Source organism: Pistacia vera, unplaced genomic scaffold (genome assembly GCF_008641045.1).
Source record: "Pistacia vera cultivar Batoury unplaced genomic scaffold, PisVer_v2 Contig359, whole genome shotgun sequence".
NCBI lineage: Eukaryota > Viridiplantae > Streptophyta > Magnoliopsida > Sapindales > Anacardiaceae > Pistacia > Pistacia vera.
The window spans coordinates 949336-975204 of record NW_022196178.1 but is presented as its reverse complement, the minus strand read 5'-3'; the positions used below and the strand labels follow the sequence as shown (position 1 = coordinate 975204).

Sequence of the window (25869 nt, the reverse complement as noted above, 5' to 3'; positions counted from 1 at the left end):
AACCATGCTAACAGCAATGATAAGGGCAAAAAATCAGATATCAATTGGCACCAAGCATAAGTAACTTCAGAATTCAAATAGAGTGCAAATAAGCATTGATAAATGCAAAAACAAATTGCAGAAAATTAGAAACTTATGGATTATTTTGAGAAAAATCCACACAAATGAATGTCAGCTAACTGGGAAGAAAAAATACAACGCAGAATTACCACAACTAATTCCGAATTTTCAGCATGTATAGATATTCAAGAAACCTCATCATATGGCCCTATATTCCCATGAATCCAATTGGTATCTTATACCTACTTTTCTAAACCAACAATAACTTGAGACTTCAAAGCTCGTCATTGACAGCTGGCAATGCTTTTTCCTCGTCGTGAGCCTTTTGAAGTCCTATCAAACGAGCGTAGTCCACCCACCTGCCAAGGCAAATTGAAAGTTTGTAAGTGGCGACAGAGTGAACTATCCTAACTACACACATTTTTGGGAGGATAGAAACAGGATCTTACAATAATGAACCCAAGTATGTGTTGCCAGTTCGGACAGCAAAACAAACTGCACTGAGTATGAGCTTGTGTTGATGCAGTAAGGGCTCCAAAATCCGTTGTTCAATAACCCCCGCCAGCAGTTGGTACCTGTCAAACACAACTATCGCTTAAGTAAAATGTTCCTATACCAACTAGCCTTCATCCATTTCCTCTCTCCTCCCAAAAGATATATCATGAATGACACTTTTTTTAAAGAAATTTTCCGTGGGATAGCACAAGTGAAAAAGGGATTAGATGGTATTAGCTTGAAATTTTGAGAAATTATGACAAGTAAATTAGAAATGGATGCTTCAACAAAAAATAAAACATGCTTTCCAATCATCATATACAGGCATATATGACTACATGAGCCTTCAACAGCCAAACTCAAGTTAAGACGTATTGCTACATGACAATATTAATTGATAACTCAGTTGCAAGCCAACTACTGAATATCATCATGGCTTCCGTTTGCGAGATTAAGAACTCAAAAAATGGAACTGCCAGGAATTCTTTGAGACTTCACACCATTTTCTAAAGATATTTAAAATAGCAATCTGGCATATATGATATGTATTAGCAAAATCATAGAAAAGATGAATGGGAAAGGCAGTTCCAGAAATAATAGCAAGACCAGGATTTGAACATAGTGATATGTATCTGAACCTACATACCTGAGGTTGCTAGAAACTGCCATGTAAACACCATAGGCAGCACTGGTGGAAAATATGGGCACATTTTCAACTTCAGCAGCAGCATTCTTATCCACAGCCTTCCGTGCATTAATCACGGCATTTGTCACAGCTGTACCAACCTAGAACAACAAAATTGCATTAAAATGCACACATATTCAGATTTCAGATCCTGAATTGAATAATCAAATCTCAAAGACAATAATATTCAATAGCAAATTTAATAACCCCTCAAGAACTTTATATTGCACAGTATTTTAAAACCTTAAAAAAAGGGACAAACACAAGCATAATTTACAAACTAAATAATTGAAAGCAACAAGGAAAACATAGCCCGAATGACAGTTTCCACAGTGGATGAGGAGAGTTTAAACTTATAGCCAAGCCGCTACTATATGTTTTATTTTATTTTTTATTTTTTATTTTTTTTGGTAATCCAAATGTCCCCGACCATTCCTACAAGTTCACAGAGTCCTATGTTGCGGGCTATGGCCAAATCCTACAACCTTAAATGTCAAGAAACCTATGGGAATATCACAAGTAAGGAGCGTGGAAACCATCACCTCTTTGTTGAAACCAAATAAGCCTTAACACTCAATCCAACCCTTGAGGTTAGTAACTAATTTACCACTGGAAAGATGCAACTGAAAAAGAAGTCACAGAACGATACCTGTTCCCGTTTATCTTCATTCTTTTTATACCAATTATGGGGTACAGAAAAAATTATTTTTGACTAATGCATAAGGCACTCCACTTTATACCAACGTGAAGCTTTAAAGGAACCATATTCATCTAATTAAAACCTCCAATCCCATTCTATTATAAGTTTTACAAACATATTATACTATTCAGAATGGATTCTCTTTAGTGGGGCTGTGGGTTGTGGGTGTAAAAGCTCCGTTTACTACTTGATAAGCTCTCAATCACAGTAATACAACGAATGATCCTTACACCAAATGCCTTCAAATGAATCGTGATTCATAATTTATTCTTTTAAAACATGTCCGATTCCTGTATATATCCCGTTGATAATGAAAATATTATCAAGGTCACAAAGAGAACGATAAAAAAAATTAAAAACAGAGAAGCATGTGGCTAAATCAAGGAACTTCCTATAAGGAAAATAGTAACTTACCAGTGATGAAGCGGTACCAACTGCAAAAAGCTTTGTCCCATTTCGCTGCAGAATAAATATAATAACACAAAATAAAAGGTTTTGCTCTGCACAAGAAAATTGAAATTCAAATAAAATATAAGCAACATACAAAAATATCTCCTTACCACTACGGCACCTAATCTCTGTAAAAAAGAATATGAAGTTCCGGCAAGAGCAACCTGCATAGAAAATTTAGTACTCAGATGACTTCTGTAGTTCATATTTTCCAGAAACAGATTTTCCGGTATTTGGACAATATGGAACCTGAAATGCATTATCCGGACAGTTGTGAAAGAACTTGGTAATAGATCCAGCACTGGCTGCAACAGATGATCGAAGAGAGACAGTAGGAGCAGGAAGATAAACAAGCATGAAATCTGCAATTATGGCCATGACCTAAGAGAAAAAATGAATTGAAAACTTAAATGATAGATATTACACATACTTAAAATGCAAGGCATAGACTTCGCACATATTTTTAACTTCAAAAATAGGCTTTGGGATGACAATTCTATTTTGGTCATTGTAGCAGCAATTTACAGAAGATAATACTTGTTCCAACTAAGAAACTAAAGTCAATCCCCAGAAATACAATGCTGTTATCAAGGCAAAGATTCTATGGAACACACAAGAATAACATATTTTGAACTTTATATCCCAAAAAAACATGTAATTTTTCAATTTAGTTAATATTTTGTGCCCAAATGGACAAATCTAAAAAACATTGAACATCAATTCAATTATAACTGCAACATATCAGAGAAATTGCCTTAGGTGAACATCAATATTGAGCACCCACTATGAGAGCAACCCAGCTGCTTAATAAAGGGCAACCCTTTTAAAAAGAAAACCAGAATCAAATCACAGTTTTTGCCAAGAAACATCAACCTTGCAGCAAAAGCAACAATAATCTAGAAAATTATAACAACTGATCATGAATGAAAAGAACCATACCACATCTGCAAAAACAATTTCAAGCTCCTTGAAAAAATTTTCTCTGCGCCGATCATACTCTGCTGCAGTCTGGAAAATTGAAGAAAAAGATTAACTTTGTGAGATTCGGATTCCAGGTTAGAATAAATTACAAAGTAATGGTGAGAGAGCAAGAATAGTTAAGCATCCAGGAGAGCAAAGCTTTTCTCCTAGATTCTGTGATTTACTATCTTATGCAAGCATAAGTAAACAAACCCAACAAATCAATTGAGACTACGCAAAACATAGCACCAAGGGATCACATATTGAAACCAAATACCAGCAATAACACTGCCCCAAATACATAACTTTTAGCCCCACCTTAGTTTAGGTCAATATTTCAGTATAATCTCTCATACACGTCAATACACATTATGTGTTCGCTGTTACATAACTGAACATCGTTTAATTAACAAAACCAGCCTTAGAGCAGTCATAATAAAAATTGTAATTCTATGTAATTTTAACCCCTGCCATCTCTGTGCATTCCCGGAATCTGAACTCAAATTCCAAAATTTCAGAATGTAAAACAACCCCCATTGTCAGCATAACCAAGATGTGTCATCTACAGGTAATTTAGCCAGTATCGGATAACTTCCTTAACATGTCCTATCTTCATTCATAAACAAGGCAACATCAAGGTCTCAACCAGGCCCCCACAGAATCCCACCATCTTCGAAAAGCAGGAAACTCAACCAAACCCGAATTAAACTACACAGCTTGTGGAAGCATACTAAATGTCTGACTAATCAACCAATCCCTCAAAATTAACGATTTGGTCGAATTGCAGCACTTGAGCAACATATTAGAATTGAAATTGCTCCAAGGTATTCTGTTTCTTTCCAATATCCTCTGTTTATAATACCCATAACTAATCAATTAAGCAAATTTCACTCCTTGATCAATCAATCTTCATAAAAATCAATACTTTAACTTTCATTTCATTCACACAGAAACAAAAACAAACAGGCATGCATCCCCTAAAAGCCAAAATCACGCAGCCAAAAAAGGTGAAAAAACAAACCTTGGTGAAGATCCCAACACCGCACTCAAAAAAAACTTTAGCCAAGAAAAGATCATCAGCCAATAACCTCTCTTTAAACCCACCAAACTGCATCAACCAACGAAATAACCCAGACATCTCTCGACTAAAATCATACGCCAAAATTAGAAAGAAGTTTCAAGTTCGAGTGTTTCGGACGATTCTGAGGTGTTCAAGAGAGAATAAAGAGTGAGATTGTACGTGATGCGGACGAAGACACTATTCTGTTTGTTGATAATTTGGTTAATGTGCTAGCAAAGTATGACCACACTCAAAATCTTTACATTGGGACAAATTCTGAGTGCATTACTTCAAATCTTTTTGCTTCTTTTGGCATGGCTTTTGGTGGAGCTGGAATGCCCTGAGCTATCCTCTAGCCAAACAATAGTAGGAAAGATTGATGAGTGTCTAGCGAGATACCAGAATTTGTATGCCAGTGACTATGTATACTCCTGTTTGACAGATTTAGGAGTTGCCCTCACTCCTCAGAGGGGTTTCATCAGGTAAATCGAAACCGTTTTCGATTATTTTTCTTTCAGAATTAGTAATCTGTACGTCTATCTCATAAATCCGTACATAATCAAGGGCGGACTGTAGAGAGGGCTTGTTGAGGCTTTAGTCCAAGTAGCCCTCGTGAAAAAAAGTTTATTTAATCATTTACCCGAATTTTTTGGTAATGGCAGATTGATCTACACAATGACATATCAGGTTTTTATCAGCTCATCCTCAGTCTCCGGTCCTCTCTTGCACCACATTGATTAGCGTACACGATCTTCCCTCCTCAGTCGTTCAGAATCCGTAAACCATGATGAAGGTGGCGAAGTCGACAGTTCACGTCTCTTGCAGCAACGATATGCTCAGCAAGCAAACAACTGGTCTTCTCTGTCTCCGGGGCTACTAACACATATATACGAAATGATATACCCTCGAAATGTCTGGTGAAACCCCTTCAGACATTTCGCCATGGAGAAAACGACAGGCCGCCACTTTTCATGTTTGACACCAGGGATGTCAAGAATAATTCCTGGAAACACCCCATGTTTTCTTCTTTGAATCTGTAAAGAATTCTACAGGAAATCGAGTGGTTACAACCTATAGCCGGGTGTTGCCAAGAAACCTGCCGCCTTGTTCAAAAAGTGGCAATCATTCTGCAGATTTCATCAAAAAAATTCATGTTTTCCTCAACAACGTCAAGGAGGTGAGTTATGTTACTATCCTTGCTTTTACTTCATATCAGAATTTTTTCGGCATATTACAGAATGAGCTTTGTATCTTCCAGGAGGGAAAAATCGAATGCTGCGACATTGAGGAGACGACTGAGACGACTGTACTGATTCAAGTTAAGGGCATGCAGGGAAGATGAAATTATTTAATATTTCAATTTTTATTCAAATTTTTTATGTTCAGCGCTGGTGCATTTGCAGAAAGTGTGTTACATGCCACCTTCAAATCTTTCATCATGTTCCAAGTTTTTGGTGAATTTTCAAGCTGATTTATGCCAGAAATCACTTGTAAAGACTTCGATAAACAACTGTTTTACCATTAACATCTTCTAGTATGGTAATTTACAGCAAGCTAAAATTCTATTTACTAGCATGATTGTCAAATAACCTAATTTTTGAATCATACGGTAGCCTTTTTCAAAAAAAATAAAATAATAAAAATTTAAAAATTATATATTTAAGATTAATTAACGAATTTGTAATATTATTAACTTTAAATTATGATAATATATAATCAAAATTAAAATAATACATTTCCTCTCAATTATTTATATCATTTCAAATTAATTCAATATTATATCCATTGTGTATTATTGTAAATACATTTAATATATTAAAGGTTTTAACTTTAGAATACACCTTTGATACATATCGTAGTTATGACTTATCAATCGATCATAGATACGTATAGCCATCTTAGGATCTAATAACCATGCTAACAAACAAGATAAGAGCAAAAATCAGATATCAATTGGCACCAAGCATAAGTAACTTCAGAATTCAAATAGAGTGCAAATAAGCATTGATAAATGCAAAAACAAATTGCAGAAAATTAGAAACTTATGGATTATTGAGAAAAATCCACACAAAGAATGTCAGCTAACTGGGGAGAAAAAATACACGCAGAATTACCACAACTAATTCCGAATTTTCAGCATGTATAGATATCAAGAAACCTCACATATGGCCCTATTCCCATGAATCCAATTGTATCTTATACTACTTTTCTAAACCAACAATAACTTGAGACTTCAAAGCTCGTCATTGACAGCTGGCATGCTTTTTCCTCGTCGTGGAGCCTTTTGAAGTCTATCAAACGAGGTAGTCCACCCACCTGCCAAGGCAAATTGAAAGTTTGTAAGTGGCGACAGAGTGAACTATCCTAACTACACACATTTTGGGAGGATAGAAACGGATCTTACAATAATGAACCAAGTATGTGTTGCCAGTTCGACAGCAAAACAAACTGCACTGAGTATGAGCTGGTGTGATGCAGTAAGGGCTCCAAAATCCGTTGTCAATAACCCCCGCCAGCAGTTGGTACTTCAACACAAACTATGCTTAAGTAAGATGTTCCTATACCAATAGCCTTCATCCATTTCCTCTCTCCTCCCAAAAGATATATCATGAATGACACTTTTTTTAAAGAAATTTTCCGTGGATAGCACAAGTGAAAAAGGGATTAGATGGTATTAGCTTGAAATTTTGAGAAATTATGACAAGTAAATTAGAAGGATGCTTCAACACAAAAATAAAACATGCTTTCCAATCACATATACAGGCATATATAACTATAGAGCCCTAACAGCCAAACTCAAGTTAAGACTATTGCTACATGACAATATTAATTGATAACTCAGTTGCAAGCCAACTACTGAATATCATCATGGTTCGGTTTGCGAGATTAAGACTCAAAAAATGGAACTGCCAGGAATTCTTGAGACTTCAACCATTTTCTAGATTTAAAATGCAATCTGGCTATAGATTTGTATTGCAAATCATAAAGAGAAAGAAGATAAGTAAGCAAAATATATGAAGCCAGGATAAAGAAAGGATATGTATCTGAACTACATACCTGAGGGTGCTAGAAACTGCCATGTAAACACCATAGGCAGCAAGGTGGAAAATATGGGCACATTTCAACTTCAGCGCAGAGCATTCTATCCACAGCCTTCCGTGCATTAATCACGGCATTTGTCACAGCTGTACCCACCTAGAACAACAAAATTGCATTAAATGCACATATTCAGATTCAGATCTGAATTGAATAATCAAATTCAAAGACAATAATATTCAATAGCAAATTTAATAACCCTCAAGACTTAATTGCACAGTATTTTAAAACCTTCAAAAAGGGACAAACACAAGCATAATTTACAAACTAAATAATTGAAAGCAACAAGGAAAACATAGCCCGAAGACAGTTTCCAAGTGGATGGGAGAGTTTAAACTATAGCAACCGCTATACATGATTTATTATTTTTTATTTTTTTTGGTAATCCAAATTCCCCGACATTCCTACAAGTTCACAGAGTCCTAATTGCGGCTATGGCCAAATCCTACAACCTTAAATGTCAAGAAACCATGGGATATCACAAGTAAGGAGCGTGGAAACCATCACTCCTTTGTGAAACCAATAGCCTTACACTCAATCCAACCCTTGAGGTTAGTAACTAATTTACCACTGGAAGATGCAACTGAAAAAGAAGTCACAGAAGATACTGTTCCCGTTACTTCAATCTTTTTATACCAATTATGGGGTACAGAAAAATTATTTTTGACTAATGCATAGGCACTCCACTTTAACCAACAACAAAAAATGAGAAGTTATTCATCATATATTAGTTAACAGTAATGAATACTAAAGACAAATTTAAACCGTTAGCGACATTGATAACATGATGTCTACTGGAAAGACTATCAGAAAGTTGGAGATATCATTATAATCTTTCCCCTTGTTATTCTCATAATTAAACTGATTATAATCCCTTTGAACAATGGCAGATTGATCTACGAGGAGACATTTCAAGCCTCCTCTCTTCTCATCCAAACTCTCCTCTCATCACCCTTCACCATTTCGAAGCCATCGACCCAATCTTCCCCTCCATTTCCAGCCGTTTTGAATCCATAAACCACCTCATGAAAGCTGCAAAATTTGATCAATCACGTCTTCTTCAACAATCAATCTGCCATCACAGGGAACGCCGCTGGACATTCTCTATTTCTTGGGGCTACTCAGCTCATATTTATGAAAGCTTATTGCCTAGCTCGAAGCTTTCTTAGGAAGCTCCTTGAGACATATAAGCCATGGAAAATTGGTTCCCCGTTCTTCATGTTCAACACTCGCTCGCTCACTAAGGATTCTTGCAAAGTTCCTCATGCCCTTCTTCTATTTGATTTTCTACTATATTATTTCATAATATTTTTGGTTCGGGGATATGAAATACCTGATATTCAATGTTCTGGTGAAGGGAAGCATTTTTCTTGGAAGATATTAAAAATGGTGAAGGAGATCAAGTTGTCACTAGTTACGTTCGAAATTCGCCTCGAAATTCGTCTCCTTGCTCATCGGAAGGCAATTCTTCATTGGATTCTGTCTACAAAATTCTTAGGACATTGGGTGTTTTAATCCTAGGTTGTAAAAGAATATTTGAGTCTACACATGCACTTCTGAAGGGTATCACTTTATTTATTTGTTAACCTTTTCATTGATAATTCCTGGCCGAAATTTTAGAATGTTGTGATGTTGAATACATAGTTGCTAAGGGCACGGCGGATGTGAGGTTAAGGGCTTGCATGAAGGGTGAAATGTTGGCATAAAATGTGATTTCGTATCAGTGCCAATAATCTTGGAAGCCTTAAGAAACCCATTGCTCAGATTTTATATTAACTACAAATTGATCAAATATTTTGGACAATAACAGAGAAAATATATCAAGAGATGACCAAAGTGACGAAGATTAATTGACTGATGGAAGCAATCAGTAAGAAAGAGAATAAATCCACCGAAAATTAAGGGAAGAAATATTATGCAAAGCTATATTAACTTATCGCCTTATCTATCAATTCAAACATAATACATTAATACCAAATCCAATAATAGAAATAAATAAACTAAAAAAAATATTAAAGATGAAAAATCCTACTTTGATAGTTGAGAGAAATATGTATCAAATATAATTTCCTAAAATCATTTGTCTATGCTGTTATTGAATGCAGTGACAGAGCCACTAAAAGGGTGAGAGTGGGGGCATTAATGCATTATATCTTAGTGTATCTTTCTATTATGTGTTGTAACATTAGCAGTAGCACCCGTTTATTTTAATTATCAAAGTACCCTAAATCTTAGCATTATCATCTTTTTTATTTTGTTTTGTTTTTCTCATAACTCAAATGTATTTTAATTTATTTCTTTTGATGCACTAAAAAGTCGATTCTTCATGAATAAATTTTTAATATTTAATATTTTTTTTTCCTTTTCCTTTTCCCCTAGTGAAACAAAACCCTGGCTCCATCCCTGATCATAAGCCCTCCTTGCAAGTTTGGTTATTTTGCAACAATACATGCATGGCATGAAAAACGCTTAATCAAAAAGCACTTTTCTCCGGAAAGTGTTTATCATTTTGTGGAAGATTTGGTATGGGAAACTCAACATGCATGCCTTGAAGCACTTAAAGGGAAAAAAAAATTTGACATAAAAATCATGCCACTTCACGAGAGTAATGCTTTAGCCCCTCTTCATAATTTGTTTTATTAGCAAACTTTGTTATAAATTATAAGGCTAAGATCACGTGCTTTAGCAAACTGAATTTAACAAAACTTTTCACATAATTCAATATATAAATTGCAATTCAATTTATCTATTGAATTGAATCTCCAAAATGTCTTCCAAAAATGGAATCAAATTCATCAAAATCCAACAAAATTTGCAGCATTTAACTCTAGGAAAATTGTGCAAATTTATAGCTATTTCAGGGCTGGTTCTCTTCTTGTTCTATATTTTCATTTTGAACCACTTTCATAACCATTCTTCTAATCATTTAGCTCTCTCTAAATTCATATGGCCATCCAATTCTTCCAATGTTACAAATTCAAATTCAACTTCAAAAATTGCTCCCTCTCCTCCCACCAATATTAGCCACATTGTTTTCGGCATTGCCGGCTCCTTAAATGGATGGAAATTAAGAAAACCTTACATTGAGTCATGGTGGCAAGAAAATGTGACAAGGGGTTACCTCTTTTTAGATATTCCTCCTACTGATGAGTTTTTACCATGGCCTTCGTCGTCGCCTCCCTTCAGGATCAACGAGGACATCTCTCGACTAAAATCATACGCCAAAATTAGAAAGAAGTTTCAAGTTCGAGTGTTTCGAACGATTCTAGAGGTGTTCAAAGCAGAGAATAAAGACGTGAGATGGTACGTGATGACGGACGACGATACTATTCTGTTTGTTGATAATTTGGTTAATGTGCTAGCAAAGTATGACCACACTCAAAATCTTTACATTGGGACAAATTCTGAGTGCATTACTTCAAATCTTTTTGCTTCTTTTGGCATGGCTTTCGGTGGAGCTGGAATTGCCTTGAGCTATCCTCTAGCCAAACAATTAGTAGGAAAGATTGATGAGTGTCTAGCGAGATACCAGAATTTGTATGCCAGTGACTTCATGTTATACTCCTGTTTGACAGATTTAGGAGTTGCCCTCACTCCTCAGAAAGGTTTTCATCAGGTAAATCGTAAACCGTTTTCGATTATTTTTTCTTTCAGAATTACGTAATCTGTACGTCTATCTCATGAAATCCTAGCATAATCAAGGGCGGACTGTAGAGAGGGCTTGTTGAGGCTGTAGTCCAAGTAGCCCTCGTGAAAAAAAGTTTAATTATAATCATTTTACCCGAGTTTTTTTGGTAATGGCAGATTGATCTACACAATGACATATCAGGTTTTCTATCAGCTCATCCTCAGTCTCCGGTGCTCTCCTTGCACCACATTGATAGCGTAAACCCGATCTTCCCCACTCTCAGTCGTTCAGAATCCGTAAACCACCTGATGAAGGTGGCGAAAGTCGACAGTTCACGTCTCTTGCAGCAAACGATATGCTACCGCAAGCAAACCAACTGGTCTTTCTCTGTCTCCTGGGGCTACTCAACACATATATACGAAATGATATACCCTCGAAATGTTCTGGTGAAACCCCTTCAGACATTTTCGCCATGGAGAAAAAACGACAGGCCGCCACTTTTCATGTTTGACACCAGGGATGTCAAGAATAATTCCTGCGAAACACCCCATGTTTTCTTCTTTGAATCCGTAAAGAATTCTACAGGAAATCGAGTGGTTACAACCTATAGCCGGGTGTTGCCAAGAAACCTGCCGCCTTGTTCAACAAGTGGCAATCATTCTGCAGATTTCATCAAAAAAATTCAAGTTTTTTCTCCGTCAACAACGCTCAAGGAGGTGAGTTATGTTACTATCCTTGCTTTTACTTCATATCAGAATTTTTTCGGCATATTACAGATATGAGCATTTGTATCTTCCAGGAGGGAAAAATCGAATGCTGCGACATTGAGGAGACGACTGAGACGACTGTTACTGATGTCAAGTTAAGGGCATGCAGAGAAGATGAAATTATTTAATATTTCCTAAATTTGATTCAAATTTTTTATGTTCAGCACTGGTGCATTTGCAGAAAGTGTTGTTTACATGCCACCTTCAAATTCTTTCATCATGTTCCAAAGTTTTTGGTGAATTTTCAAGCTGATTTATGCCAGAAATCACTCTGTAAAGACTTCGATAAACAACTGTTTTTACCATTAACATCTTCTAGTATGGTTAATTTACAGCAAGCTCAAATTTCTATTTACTACATGATTGTCAAATAACCTAATTTTTTAATAATACGGTACGCTTTTTCAAAAAAAATAAAATAATAAAATTTTCTAAAAATTAATATCTTTGAAGATTAATTAACGAATTTTGTAATTTATTAACTTAATTATGTATATATAATCAAAATTAAGAATACGTATCATTTCCTCTCATTATTTATATCTTTCAAGATTAATGTCATATTTAATCTCCACTTGTGTTATTATGTAAAATACATTAATATATTGAAAGGTTTTAACTTTAGAATCCACTCTTGATACATATCGTTAGTGACTTATATCAAATCAATTCGGAATACGTATAGCACACTTAGGATACTAATAACCATGCTAACAACAACGATAAAGGCAAAAATCAGATATCAATTGGCACCAAGCATAAGTAACTTCAGAATTCAATAGAGTGCAAATAAGCATTGATAAATGCAAAAACAAATTGCGAAATTAGAAACTTATGGTTATTTTGAGAAAATCCACACAAATGAATGTCACTAACTGGGAAGAAAAATACACGCAGAATTACCACCTAATTCCGAATTTTCAGCATGTATGATATTCAAGAAACCTCTCATATGGCCCTATATTCCCATAATCCAATTGATATCTTATACCTACTTTTCTAAACCAACAATAACTTGAGCCTTCAAAGCTCGTCATTGACCTGGCATGCTTTTTCCTCGTCGTGAGCCTTTTGAAGTCCTATCAAACGAGCGTAGTCCACCCCCCTGCCAAGGCAAATTGAAAGTTTGTAAGTGGCGACAGAGTGAACTATCCTAACACACACTTTTTGGGAGATAGAAACAGGATCTTACAATAATGAACCCAAGTATTGTTGCCAGTTCGGACAGCAAAACAAACTGCACTGAGTATGAGCTTGTGTTGGCAGTAAGGCTCCAAAATCCGTTGTTCAATAACCCCGCCCCAGCAGTTGGTACCTGTCAACACAACTATGCTTAGTAAAATGTTCCTATACCAACTAGCCTCATCCATTTCCTCTCTCCTCCCAAAAGATATCATGAATGACACTTTTTTTAAAGAAATTTTCCGTGGTATAGCACAAGTGAAAAAGGGATTAAATGGTATTAGCTTGAAATTTTGAGAATTATGACAAGTAATTAGAAACGGATGCTTCAACAAAAAATAAACATGCTTTCCAATCATCATATACAGGCAATATAACTACATGACCCTCAACAGCCAAACTCAAGTTAAGACATATTGCTACATGACAATATTAATTGATAACTCATTGCAAGCCAACTACTGAATATCATCATGGTTCCGTTTGCGAGATTAAGAACTCAAAAAATGGAACTGCCAGGAATCTTTGAGACTTCACACCATTTTCTAAAGATATTAAAATAGCACTGGCATATATGATATGTATTAGCAAAATCATAGAAAAGATGAATGGAAAGGCAGTTCCAGAAATAATAGCAGACCAGGATTTGACAATAGTGATATGTATCTGAACCTACATACCTGAGGTTGCTAGAAACTGCCATGTAAACACCATAGGCAGCACTGGTGGAAAATTGGGCACTTTTCAACTTCAGCAGCAGCATTCTTATCCCACAGCCTTCCGTGCATTAATCACGGCATTTGTCACAGCTGTACCAACCTAGAACAACAAAATTGCATTAAATGCACACATATTCAGATTTCAGATCCTGAATTGAATAATCAAATCTCAAAGACATAATATCAATAGCAAATTTAATAACCCCTCAAGAACTTTATATGCACAGTATTTAAAACCTTAAAAAAAGGGACAAACACAAGCATAATTACAAACTAAATAATTGAAAGCAACGGAAAACATAGCCCAATGACAGTTTCCACGTGATGAGGAGAGTTTAAACTTAGCCAAGCCGCTACTATATGTTTTTATTTTTTTATTTTTTTTTGTAATCCAAATTCCCCGACCATTCCTACAAGTTCACAGAGTCCTATGTTGCGGCTATGGCCAAATCCTACAACCTTAAATGTCAAGAAACTATGGAATATCACAGTAAGGAGCGTGGAAACCATCACCTCTTTGTTGAAACCAATGAGCCTTAACACTCAATCCAACCCTTGAGGTTTAACTAATTTACCACTGGAAAGATGCAACTGAAAAGAGTCACAAAGATACCTGTTCCGTTTTCTCATTCTTTTTATACCAATTATGGGGTACAGAAAAATTATTTTTGACTAATGCTATGGCACTCCACTTTATACCAACATGAAGCTTTAAAGGAACCATATTCATCTAATTAAACCTCCAATCCCTTCTTATAAGTTTTACAACATATTATACTATTCAGAATGGTTCTCTTAAGTGGGGCTGTGGGTTGTGGTGTAAAGCTCTGTTTATACTCGATAAGCTCTCAATCACAGTAATACAACAATGATCCTTACACCAAATGCCTTCAAATGAATCTGATTCAATTTATCTTTTAAACATGTCCGATTCCGTTATATCCCGTTGATAATGAAAATATTATCAAGGTCACAAAGAGAACGATAAAATTAAAAACAGAGAAGCATGTGGCTAAATCAAGGACTTCCTATAAGGAAAATAGTAACTTACCAGTGTAAGCGGTACCAACTGCAAAAAGCTTTGTCCCATTTCGCTGCAGATAAATAATATAACACAAAATAAAGGTTTTGCTCTGCACAAGAAATTGAAATTCAAATAAAATATAAGCAACATACAAAAATATCTCCTTACCACTACGGCACCTAATCTCTGTAAAAATAAATATGAAGTTCCGGCAAGAGCAACCTGCATGAAAATTTAGTTCTCAGATGACTTCTGTAGTTCATATTTTCCAGAAACAGATTTTCCGGTATTGGACAATATGAACCTGAAATGCATTATCCGGACAGTTGTGAAGAACTTGGTAATAGATCCAGCACTGGCTGCAACAGATGATCGAAGAGAGACAGTAGAGGCAGAAGATAAACGAGCATGAAATCTGCAATTATGGCCATGACCTAAGAAAAAATGAATTGAAAACTTAAATGATGATATTACACATACTTAAATGCAAGGCATAGACTTCGCACATATTTTTAACTTCAAAAATAGGCTTTGGGATGACAATCTCTATTTTGGTCATGTAGCAGCAATTTACAGAAGATAATACTTGTTCCAACTAAGAAACTAAAGTCAATCCCCAGAAATACAATGCTGTTATCAAGGCAAAGATTCTATGGAACACAAGAATAACATATTTTGAACTTTATCCCAAAAACATGTAATTTTTAATTTAGTTATATTTTGTGCCCAAATGGACAAATCTAAAAACATTGAACATCAATTCAATTATAACTGCAACATATCAGAGAAATTGCCTTAGGTGAACATCAATATTGAGCACCCACTTGAGAGCAACCCGCTGCTTAATAAAGGGCAACCCTTTTAACGAAAACCAGAATCAAATCACAGTTTTTGCCAAGAAACATCAACCTTGCAGCAAAAGCAACAATAATCTGAAAAAATTACAACAACTGATCATGAATGAAAAGAACCATACCACATCTGCAAAAACATTTCAAGCTCCTTGAAAAATTTTTCTCTGCCCGATCATACTCTGCTGCAGTCTGGAAAATTGAAGAAAAGATTAACTTTGTGAGATTCGGATTCCAGGTTGGAATAAATTACAAAGTAATGGTGAGAGAGCAAGAATAGTTAGCTCCAGAGAGCAAAGCTTTTCTCCTAGATTCTGTGATTTACTATCTTATGCAAGCATAGTAAACAAACCCAACAAATCAATGAGACTATGCAAAACATGCACCAAGGATCACATATTGAAACCAAATACCAGCATAACACTGCCCCAAATACATAACTTTTAGCCCCACCTTAGTTTAGTCAATATTTCAGTATAATCTCTCATACACGTCAATACACATTATGTGTTGCTGTTACTAACTGAACATCGTTTAATTACAAAAACAGCCTTAGAGCATCATAATAAAATTGATTCTTGTAATTTTAACCCCTGCCATCTCTGTGCTTCCCGGAATCGAACTCAAATTCCAAATTTCAGAATGTAAAAACACCCCCATTGTCAGCATAACCAAGATGTGTCATCTACAGGTAATTAGCCAGTATCGATAACTTCCTTAACATTCCTATCTTCATTCATAACAAGGCAACATTAAGGTCTCAACCAGGCCCCCACGAATCCCCCATCTTCGAAAAGCAGGAAACTCAACCAAACCCGAATTAATACACAGCTTGTGAGCATACTAAATGTCGACTAATCAACCAATCCCTCAAATTACGATTTGGTCGAATTGCAGCACTTGGCAACATATTAGAATTGAAATTGCTCCAAGGTATTCGTGTTCTTTCCAATATCCTCTGTTTATAATACCCATACCTAATATATTAACAAATTTCACTCCTTGATCAATCAATCTTCATAAAAATCAATACTTTAACTTTCATTTCATTCACACAGAAAAACACAAACAAACAAGCTGCATCACCTAAAGCCAAATCACGCAGCCAAAAAGTGAAAAAACAACCTTGGTGAAGATCCAACACCGCACTCAAAAAAAACTTTAGCCAAGAAAAGATCATCAGCCAATAACCTCTCTTTAAACCCACCAAACTGCATCAACCAACGAAATACCCAGACTTTCAAGCTCAAAATACCTCGTTAAAACCGCCCGCGGGTCCTCCCATCTTGGATCGCCGCCGCCAAGTCCTTCGGCAGACTCCCCAACGACCTCTTAGCCTCCGCCAACACCATCATAGCCCCTCCCTGTTCTTGTCCCCCGCATTCTCTCCTTCCCCCTCCCGATTGCCACCATTGTTATTATTATATTATTGTTGTTGTTATTATTATTGTTATTATATTGTTGTTATCGTCGCCTCCAAGGAGAAGACCAGAAAAGGGGAAGTGAGTTTTGTGTGTGCGGTGATGCCGGTGGAGGGGAGGCGGAGGTGGTGGCGGAGGAGAAGGGAGAAGGGCGGTGGAAGTGATTTAGGATGGAGTTGTTGTTTGTTGTGGGGAGGGAAAGAGAGGGAGAAAAGAAGCAGGTAGCATGGACATTGTTTTTGCTGCTGGTGTGGTGGTTGAAATGACGCGAGGTGGCGAAGTGGAGGTGGCGAGGGTGGAGTGGCTGTTCCGACGGAAGACAGGCGTTGAGTCGTGCGTGTAGAGAAGATGTGTAATTTAGAAGAAAGTTTAAGTTGAGTTTGGTGGGCGCCGTTGAGTGTGAGAACTACGCCCAAAGGAGAAGGAGAAAGGGGGTTTTATTTTGGTCTTTTATGTTTCTAACATTTTTCCCACTCCCTATATTCTTGACGTGGACTCACTCTCCCTTAATCTCCTCAAGAAAAAAAAAATTATGAAGTTACCATTATACCCCCTCAAACTAGATAGTTAGTTTGATTAGATTTAAATCCAGGGGTGTCCAAATCCACCAATTACTGATTTGTGAACTGATTTTTCGATTCAGACAATTTTGAATCAAACCAAACCAATTTTAATTTATTTTCATGTATTTAATTTAATATTTTTTATAAATCAGATTTTTTATTTATTTTTTCTTTTAATTTAAATTTTAAATAATGTTTAATTATCTATATCTCCCAAACCAGTAACCAAATCATAAATGATTTTTTATTTTCTTTGAACCGAAACCAACCAGTTTTTTAGATAACTAAAAATTCGGTTCGGTTATCAGTTCGGTTTGGTTATCAGTTTAGTTCAGTTTTGCATTTTTTTTAACACCTCATTTAAATCTAGTATGGTCAATGACAAGTGGTCTAATACTCTAAGGTGTTAAGACAATTGTGGTTAATAAATGGTATCAGGGATGATAAACTATTTTGTTTAGAACTTTTTGTTTGGATTTATATGCAAACTAAAGAGTTTTTAAGATAAGCACTTTAAAAAAAAAAAAAATTGATTGTTTGGCTGTATTTCAAAAGTATTTATGGATTTTAAATCTAGATGGTTTAAATGTTTAAACGTAAGAAAAATTTACCTGATAGATAATTTAGTCTCCCAACACTTGCCTACAAGAGCATGCTTTCCAAACCCTCAACACCTTGATGCATGCTGTGACCTAATTATGATATTACTTGTTAAGATTAACGTTTAACACCAAATCAAACTAAATTGTTAGCAAAGGTCTCGACCCACTGTTCAGGTGACTCGACCTTTTAACTTGAACCACACAAAGAAGCTGAATCACTCAGCCAACAAAAAATGTTTATATTGTACAAATTTTTATAAATAAACTTTTAAAATTAACGAAAAATATATACAATATGATATTGAAATATCATAGCACATATTACTACATTACAAAAGGTATACGAATCATAATCCACGTGTAAAATAGCAGTACCTTTGAAACAAGTTTGATATTCTTTATTATGGTATTGAGACTCTAATTTTACTATTATTTTTATTTTTCTGTTAATTTGTGCATAGAAAATATTTTTTTCATTTTTTTTAATCATGAGAAAGTGTTTACCACGCTCTTGAGCACGTAATAAGTAGAAAAATCTTGTGGGTATTGGTGGTTGTGACAGAAACTGTTCAGAGAACACGACACAGTAACCTGTATTGCGTGTGAAGCACGCGCACAGCAGGTGTGATTTACTTTATAGTATTATTTAATTTGTTTTCCATTAAAAAAATAATCAAATCAAAAGGAATCTTAATTAGATATTAATAAAAATCAAATCAAAAGGAATCTTAATTAAGTATAATACATAAGTAATACTACACTCTTAATACTCTCACAATTTTCTCTCATTAACACCACATGTCAATTTATAATTTATCAATTCACATGAATCTCATCTGTCCATAATGGATCCCGCCTAACTAAGTCAATCACAAACTCCTACGTAAGATTAGTAAGAATTAGTTAGAGGGGTTAGTGAGATTAATATTATGTTATAATTGGAATCTTTACTGTTATATTAGTGGACCTCATGAGAATCGCATAGATTATAAATTGCTTTAATAATTTTAATTAATTAAAATCTAAAATTGGCATAAATATATCATAAAATTAGATAATTTGGAAAGAATAAATGATTTTTTTATATTTTTTGGAAATATTTTTGTATACACCTTTTTTAAAATACAAAAACCATTTTATTTTAGACACAAGATAAAAAAAAAAAAAAAGAATTAATTAATAGAGTCTACTTCCCCTATTGAATATAAGATTATTTTAATTACTTGTTGGATTTTAAATAACTTTTTGAATACGCGTGTTGTCTTTGTAAATAAAATTTATAAAAAGACAATTAAAATTTAATTTTGTATTTTTAATTAATTTTACAAAGTAGACTATTAGCTTTATTATAACTATAACTTCATAATATTATCATTAATACAATGTTGTCATGTGTACAATACATATATAAGTAAAGATTAAATTAATAACTTTATAATTTAACAATACTTGAAAGATAAAAAAGTTATAAATGAATGTCAGAATATTACACAAAGAATTTGTATAGAAAACATAGTTTATAATATACTATACCCTACACACAAAAATATATATAAACTCTAACAAATCCTATTAGAAAGAGTATGAAATTCTTAGGCGTTGATTTAGCCCCAAACTTTTAGGGGAAATAACTCAATCTTTCAAGTTTCAAAACACTAACACACGAATATTACTTTCCATTTATATTTGTTTAACTTGATCATTCATTCAAGTTTAGTGAAAAGAGAGTTAATCATCCCTTTAATTTATTGTTTATAATTATAAATAACTCGTATACCCTTTAAGTGTTATATTACAAGTAATGAGCGTTACAATGTTAATTTATGAAATTAGGATGATCATCTCTTTTCACTAACATAAAGGTGGCAAATACACCAAGGACAAAGAACTTAAACTTGTGGCTACATTTCCGCTCATAGAGAAAGTGACTAAGGCGGGCGTTCCATGATCAAATTCCCTTAAGACTTTTCAACACCATTTTTTAAAGTAGCAAATGCCTTCCTCTTGAATCTAAGAGCTAACATTTTTTCAAAATTATAACCAAAAAAAAAAAAAAAAACCCTCACATTTATTACTTTGGATATTAAACTTATAGAGTAATAATATTATAGGTAATTATATTATGTAGTGTGTTATAAAATTTAAATATGTTCCAATAATATTAGCTATTAAATTATTGCCGGGCCGGCTATTGATTTTTATTTACATCAATTAATTATCTTTTTATTGGTAAATAATTAATTAATTAATTAATTGGCACACTAGTATTAATTAGACTGTCACATCCGTTTGAGTATATGTACCCCCATGTGGTTTGGTACATCTAGAGTCTAGACAACTACCTATCCTGCCATCGGAACAATTATATTAAAAATATGAATAGTATTATGTATCGAATAACGTAACAAAATTCTGAGTATTAATTAATTTTAATTGAATATTAATAGACGATCAAGATTTTATCACGTCATTCAATGCATAAAATCGATGCATAATTTTCAATGATTTTATCACTTTCATAAAAATATTACCCTGAATATTTATAATATACGAAAAAAATGATAATATAAAAATTATTTAAATAATTTATAAGTGTAGTATCATTCATTTTATTTTTATTTTATTTCGTTATAAACAAAATTTTAATATAATTAACAAAATAGAAATAATATAATATTGGGTTTTTTTTTCTCTTGAAAAAATTTTAACATATCAAATTTTGAGGTGAAAATATGTAAAGAAATAAATAAAATAATATATAATATTGAATGAGGTGAAGATCTGATTCGCTTTTCCAAACTCTTGGGAAATCGCAGTCAAACCTAACTATTTTGTATTTTTTTTTTTTTTTTTTTGTTTCAATAATATATAATCTAATTTAAAATGTATTATTTGAAGCTTAAAATTCTGGAGAAAGACAAAATTGAAGACATTGTGGGCATTTCAACGCGGCTGATGTTATTATTCAACAGTTTTTATATAATAATATTTTCGGTGAATTTGCAATTTTATAAAGAATGAAAGAGTATAACTAAAAGGAGGATCTACTCATCATCCCGACCCTTGAGACACAACCAAGGGATGAGAAAGACCAAAAAGAATAAGAGAAGCTAGGATTTACAATCCTTTATAAGATTTTGTTAGACTTAAAAAGTACTATCATAATATAAGTTAAACCTAGTAGCAGATCCAAGAATTTCTTTTAGGGTGGGCTAAAATAAAAATTTATTATACATTACTATTTTTGTCCATTAATATTTTTTTTAGGGTGGGCCAAAATATATAAATTTACATATTAATATTAAAAAAAAAAAATTGAGGGTGGGCCAAAGTGGCTGGATCCGCCACTGGTTAAACCCTAATTGTTTGTATTTCTATACTGTTTTTATAACCATTGTTTTTATATTTTTTAAGCTATAAAGTTCGGCAGAATCCCAATTTTGAACTCAAGATATGTATATAGTTTTCAAAACGTTCCAAATTTTTTTTTTTTAAATATTGTTTCGATGACCATAAATACAAAGTTTTTCTCGATCGATCCATTCTTTATTTTATTTCTTTTAAAATTAATGAAGTAATTTTGCATGCATGGATTGCTCAGGCAAACACCTTGCATCCAAGACCATCGGTAATGCCAATAACACCACATTTATTTCGAAATTATGTTAGGTTTTATTCATTGAATTGGCTTATTTTTCAAAGTTATAAAGTTGGCCTCACTTTGTTTTTTACGTCTACAGGTAAAGGCATCCATTGCCAGACCACCCACAAAAAATTAAACAGCTAAAAATAATTGTTCTTTGATAAAATTGTGGTAAATATTTATAGGATTTTTTTTTTTAAATTTTGCAAGGAGTTATTGTTTATAAATAATCCTTTTGGGTAATATTGGACATCGATTATATTAATTATTTGATATAAACTGACGTGGCTTTAATAAATATCAGAATAATGTTTGTATTTTTTAAGTTTATATTTTAATGTTTTTTACTTCTAAAATAAATAATTTTTAGTCCCCGTAAGTTTAATTTTATAAGGACAATGGTTTTGAATATTAGGGTTTTGGTCCTTTTTTTTTTTTTTTTTTTGTTTCAAAATACTACTACTCTTTTAGTCCTTTAACTTAATAAAAATATCAGTTAAATGTTAAATTTATAATGAACTGACAAAAATGCCCCTTTTAGGAAAAAAAATGAAAAATTACTTACACAAACAAAACCAAATTAAAATAAATACATTACACACTACAAATTCAATTTAAATAAACAATTATAGACTATAATATCGACTAGAATATCATCACATTTATATAATTTTGATTTTTAAATTTCCACTGTGTTAATTTTTGTTGTTATTATTATTATTATTATTATTATTATTATTATTATTATATATAGTTTTATTACACTTTTTTTTTTAAATTCACTTTATATCAATGTTTAATAAAATTTTAACTTTAAAAGAGGGTGTTTTTGTTATTTCAATATAAATTTAATGGTCAATTAACCTTTTATTGAGTCAAAGGACTAACTTAATAGTATTTTGAAATTATAAGGACTGAAATTTGTGTTTGAAATGATTGTCCTTACAATTAGTTAGCTGAAACCACGTGGACAAAAAATAGAAAATAATATCCGTGTTTGGTTTATTATTTATTTTCATATTCTGAATCTGATTATGTAAATAGCGTTTGGCTTATTATTCTCACAACAGAATTCTGAAAAAACGATTATGACATATATTTGACCCTTAAGAATTTTTGCAGCTTCTGCTCCACTTTTTCTTTTTTTTTCATTTTCTCATCTTCTTCACTGCATCACGTATTTGACCGTTTGACTTTTTGCAGCCTTTTTTTTTTTCTCTTTCTCATTTTTTTTTTCATTTTCTCATCTTTTTCACTGCATCAGTGCTTCACCCCGTTTACAAACCTCTTCTTCTTCCACCCAACTTCTTCTCCACCTGCAAATACCTTTCTCATCTTTTTCACTACATCATGTATTTGACCATTTGACTTTTTGCAGCTTTTTTGTTCTCTTTCTCATTTTTTTTTTCATTTTCTCATCTTCTTCATTGCATCAGTGCTTCACCACGTTTACAAACTTCTTCTTCTTCCACCCAACTTCTTCTCCACCTGCAAATACCAAACATAACACATCCAACTTCTACTCCACCCGCAAATACCAAACAAAGCACATCCAACTTCTTCTCCACCTGCACCACCCAAACAATATTCATCGTGAACCACCCACAGCAGCAGATCTATCCCACACTAATATTCACCGTGAACCACCCACCATCAGATCTGTCCCATACTAAAAGCCACCATGAACCACCCACCACCAAGATCTGTCCCACACTAATATCCACCGTGAACCAGCAAGATAAGTTATATATATAATAATACATTATTTTAACAAAACTAAACAAAATATTATATTAATAAATTATTTATTAAAAATTATATTAATCAAATATTCAACACAAATATCAAAGGTCAAAATACTCTATCAAACACATATTCTGTAAATCCTATTCTCGTAATCATAACCCTATCCAACTATCCTATACTATCTTCAAAATCCTATCCAAAATAATAAACCAAACGCACCCATTAATATCGTTATTCAAACATTGACGTTGACTTCACTGTTCAAATTGAACCGAATTTATAAGTAAGTTAGGTTTGATTTGTTGGATTGGGCCGATTGGCATTACATTGCTCTCTACGCTCAAAGGTAAAGGCCATTTACCCATCTACAAATTTAAAGGCAATCTTATATATTTTCAATTTTATTGCTTTAATTAAATGGTTTCGAATTAAGCTTCTTCATTTGAATGATAAAATTATGCCATAAATTATACGATAATTTTAAGGTCTTTTACCGAGTCTTCGAGGTATCGATGTTCTTTTAACAAGCACGTCATTGAGCTTTAAAAGACTATAATGATGGATTTTAGCATATTCCACGGACATATGTCTAATTTGTATATGATATTATTTAGAGTTAATTTGTAAATACAATATTACTATATTACCATTTAGAACTTAATAACCCAATCAATGATTAATCAAATGACAAAAGATTCATTACATTGCACTAAAATGATATTTTGTAACATAGATCCAATGCTGTATATGCATTGTCTTAATAATTTATATCAGACCTCTTACTTTGCTTCTCAAGGCAGTCATTTTCGACATCTATACCCTCATATCCATCAATAGAATGACAAATTGGAACACAAACATAGGCATGTCACTAAGGTTGGTTTAACTCTACTTGCTCAAGCTTTCATGCCTCCTCAATTTTGGTGATTTGCTTTCCATAACGCAGTATATCTCATCAATAGATTACCTTTAGCTGCATTAAACCATCAGTCACCTTTTGAAATGTTATTTCACAAACTACCAAGTTATGCTTCCCTAAGAACCTTTGGTTGCTTGTGCTATCCTTTTATAAGACCTCATCAAAAACACAAATTTTGTTTTCACAGTGAACATTGTGTGTTTTTCGGATATAGCTCTCATCTCAAAGGTTATCTTTGCTTGAACTCTTCAGGGAAAGTGTATACTGCTCAAATTCTGAACTTTGATGAGACAATCTTCCCTTTTGCAAAAGGGTTCTCCATCTACTCCAATCCAGAAACAGATTCCACCATTACTTCCCAGATGGTTCCTTCAAACTCCTAGATTATTCTATTAGTTATAAATAATGACACACAAACACTTACTGCCAAACCTCCCACTTCCACAATTTCCTTCTCCATATGACACTTAGTCACAATCCAAATTTGAGTCAATAGTGTCTCCGCAAACTATTAACTCTGGACAATCCTATCATGGTGTTCCTTTATATGTGGATCTTGAATTCACTCTAAAATCCTCTGGTTGTATTACTACCACTGCAAGAACCAATATGCATCAACCTCAGAATTGTCATTCAATGGTAACTAGAGCTAAAGTAGCTGCCTTGTTAACACCCTCAGTTACATCTCAACATGTTGAACCAAAATCTGTGACGCTGAAAACTTGACAGGCTTTTCGCAAGTGTACGAAATCGCGCAAGTAATAAAGCTTGAGTAACGAGCGTTGAATCCCAGGAGAACTACTACTATCAGGTACCAAACTAACCTCTCTCATCACTATTTGATTAATCAAATTCCTTAAGAAAGAAGTATTAAAAGTAAAGCAAATTAAAAAGTAAATAGTAGCAGAATTTTTATCAAAACTTTTGTTGAAAATCAATATGACTAAATTTAAGGCATAGATTTCACACCAATTTAATCATTTGCATTGACAATTATTGCTAATTAACCTAATTAAGCTTATTCTAAAGGTCAAATTCTCTAATATTCCGCTAATTTTCTCTCAAATAATTACCGGATTAACCTTTAATCAACAATCCAAAATATCTCTAAAGTGGATTTAGAAGCTAAGAGATTATTAAGTTTTATGAAATTTACTAGAGCCTCAAATCATGGTATCCCATCTCTAGGGTTCACTCAATCTATGGTTTTATTACCTTAGATTAATTAGATTTCATCTCTCAATCTCAGCCTAATTGGTGTGCTGTCGCAGGCAACCAAAAATAAAATCTATACTAAA

General features: G+C 33.6%; 2 protein-coding genes and 2 pseudogenes across 2 annotated transcripts; 2 read left to right on the top strand and 2 right to left on the bottom strand.

Annotated features, from left to right (window-relative positions):
* Nucleotides 1-115: 115 nt before the first annotated feature.
* On the bottom strand, nucleotides 116-17507 carry LOC116139726 (protein RETICULATA-RELATED 4, chloroplastic-like). Its single transcript, XM_031425388.1, has 9 exons — nucleotides 16916-17507; nucleotides 4372-4488; nucleotides 3330-3398; nucleotides 2640-2771; nucleotides 2501-2554; nucleotides 2355-2399; nucleotides 1202-1341; nucleotides 510-635; nucleotides 116-419 (listed from the first exon to the last, which is right to left on the bottom strand). The coding sequence occupies exons 2-9, from the start codon at nucleotides 4486-4488 to the stop codon at nucleotides 335-337; spliced, it is 768 nt and encodes a 255-aa protein (XP_031281248.1). The 5' UTR covers nucleotides 16916-17507; the 3' UTR covers nucleotides 116-334.
* LOC116139759 lies at nucleotides 4557-9212 on the top strand (annotated as a pseudogene).
* LOC116139758 lies at nucleotides 10274-12029 on the top strand. Its single transcript, XM_031425421.1, has 3 exons — nucleotides 10274-11122; nucleotides 11311-11850; nucleotides 11934-12029. Exons 1-3 carry the CDS (start codon nucleotides 10274-10276, stop codon nucleotides 12027-12029), a joined length of 1485 nt encoding a protein of 494 aa, XP_031281281.1.
* On the bottom strand, nucleotides 12925-17094 carry LOC116139757 (annotated as a pseudogene).
* Nucleotides 17508-25869: the final 8362 nt, after the last annotated feature.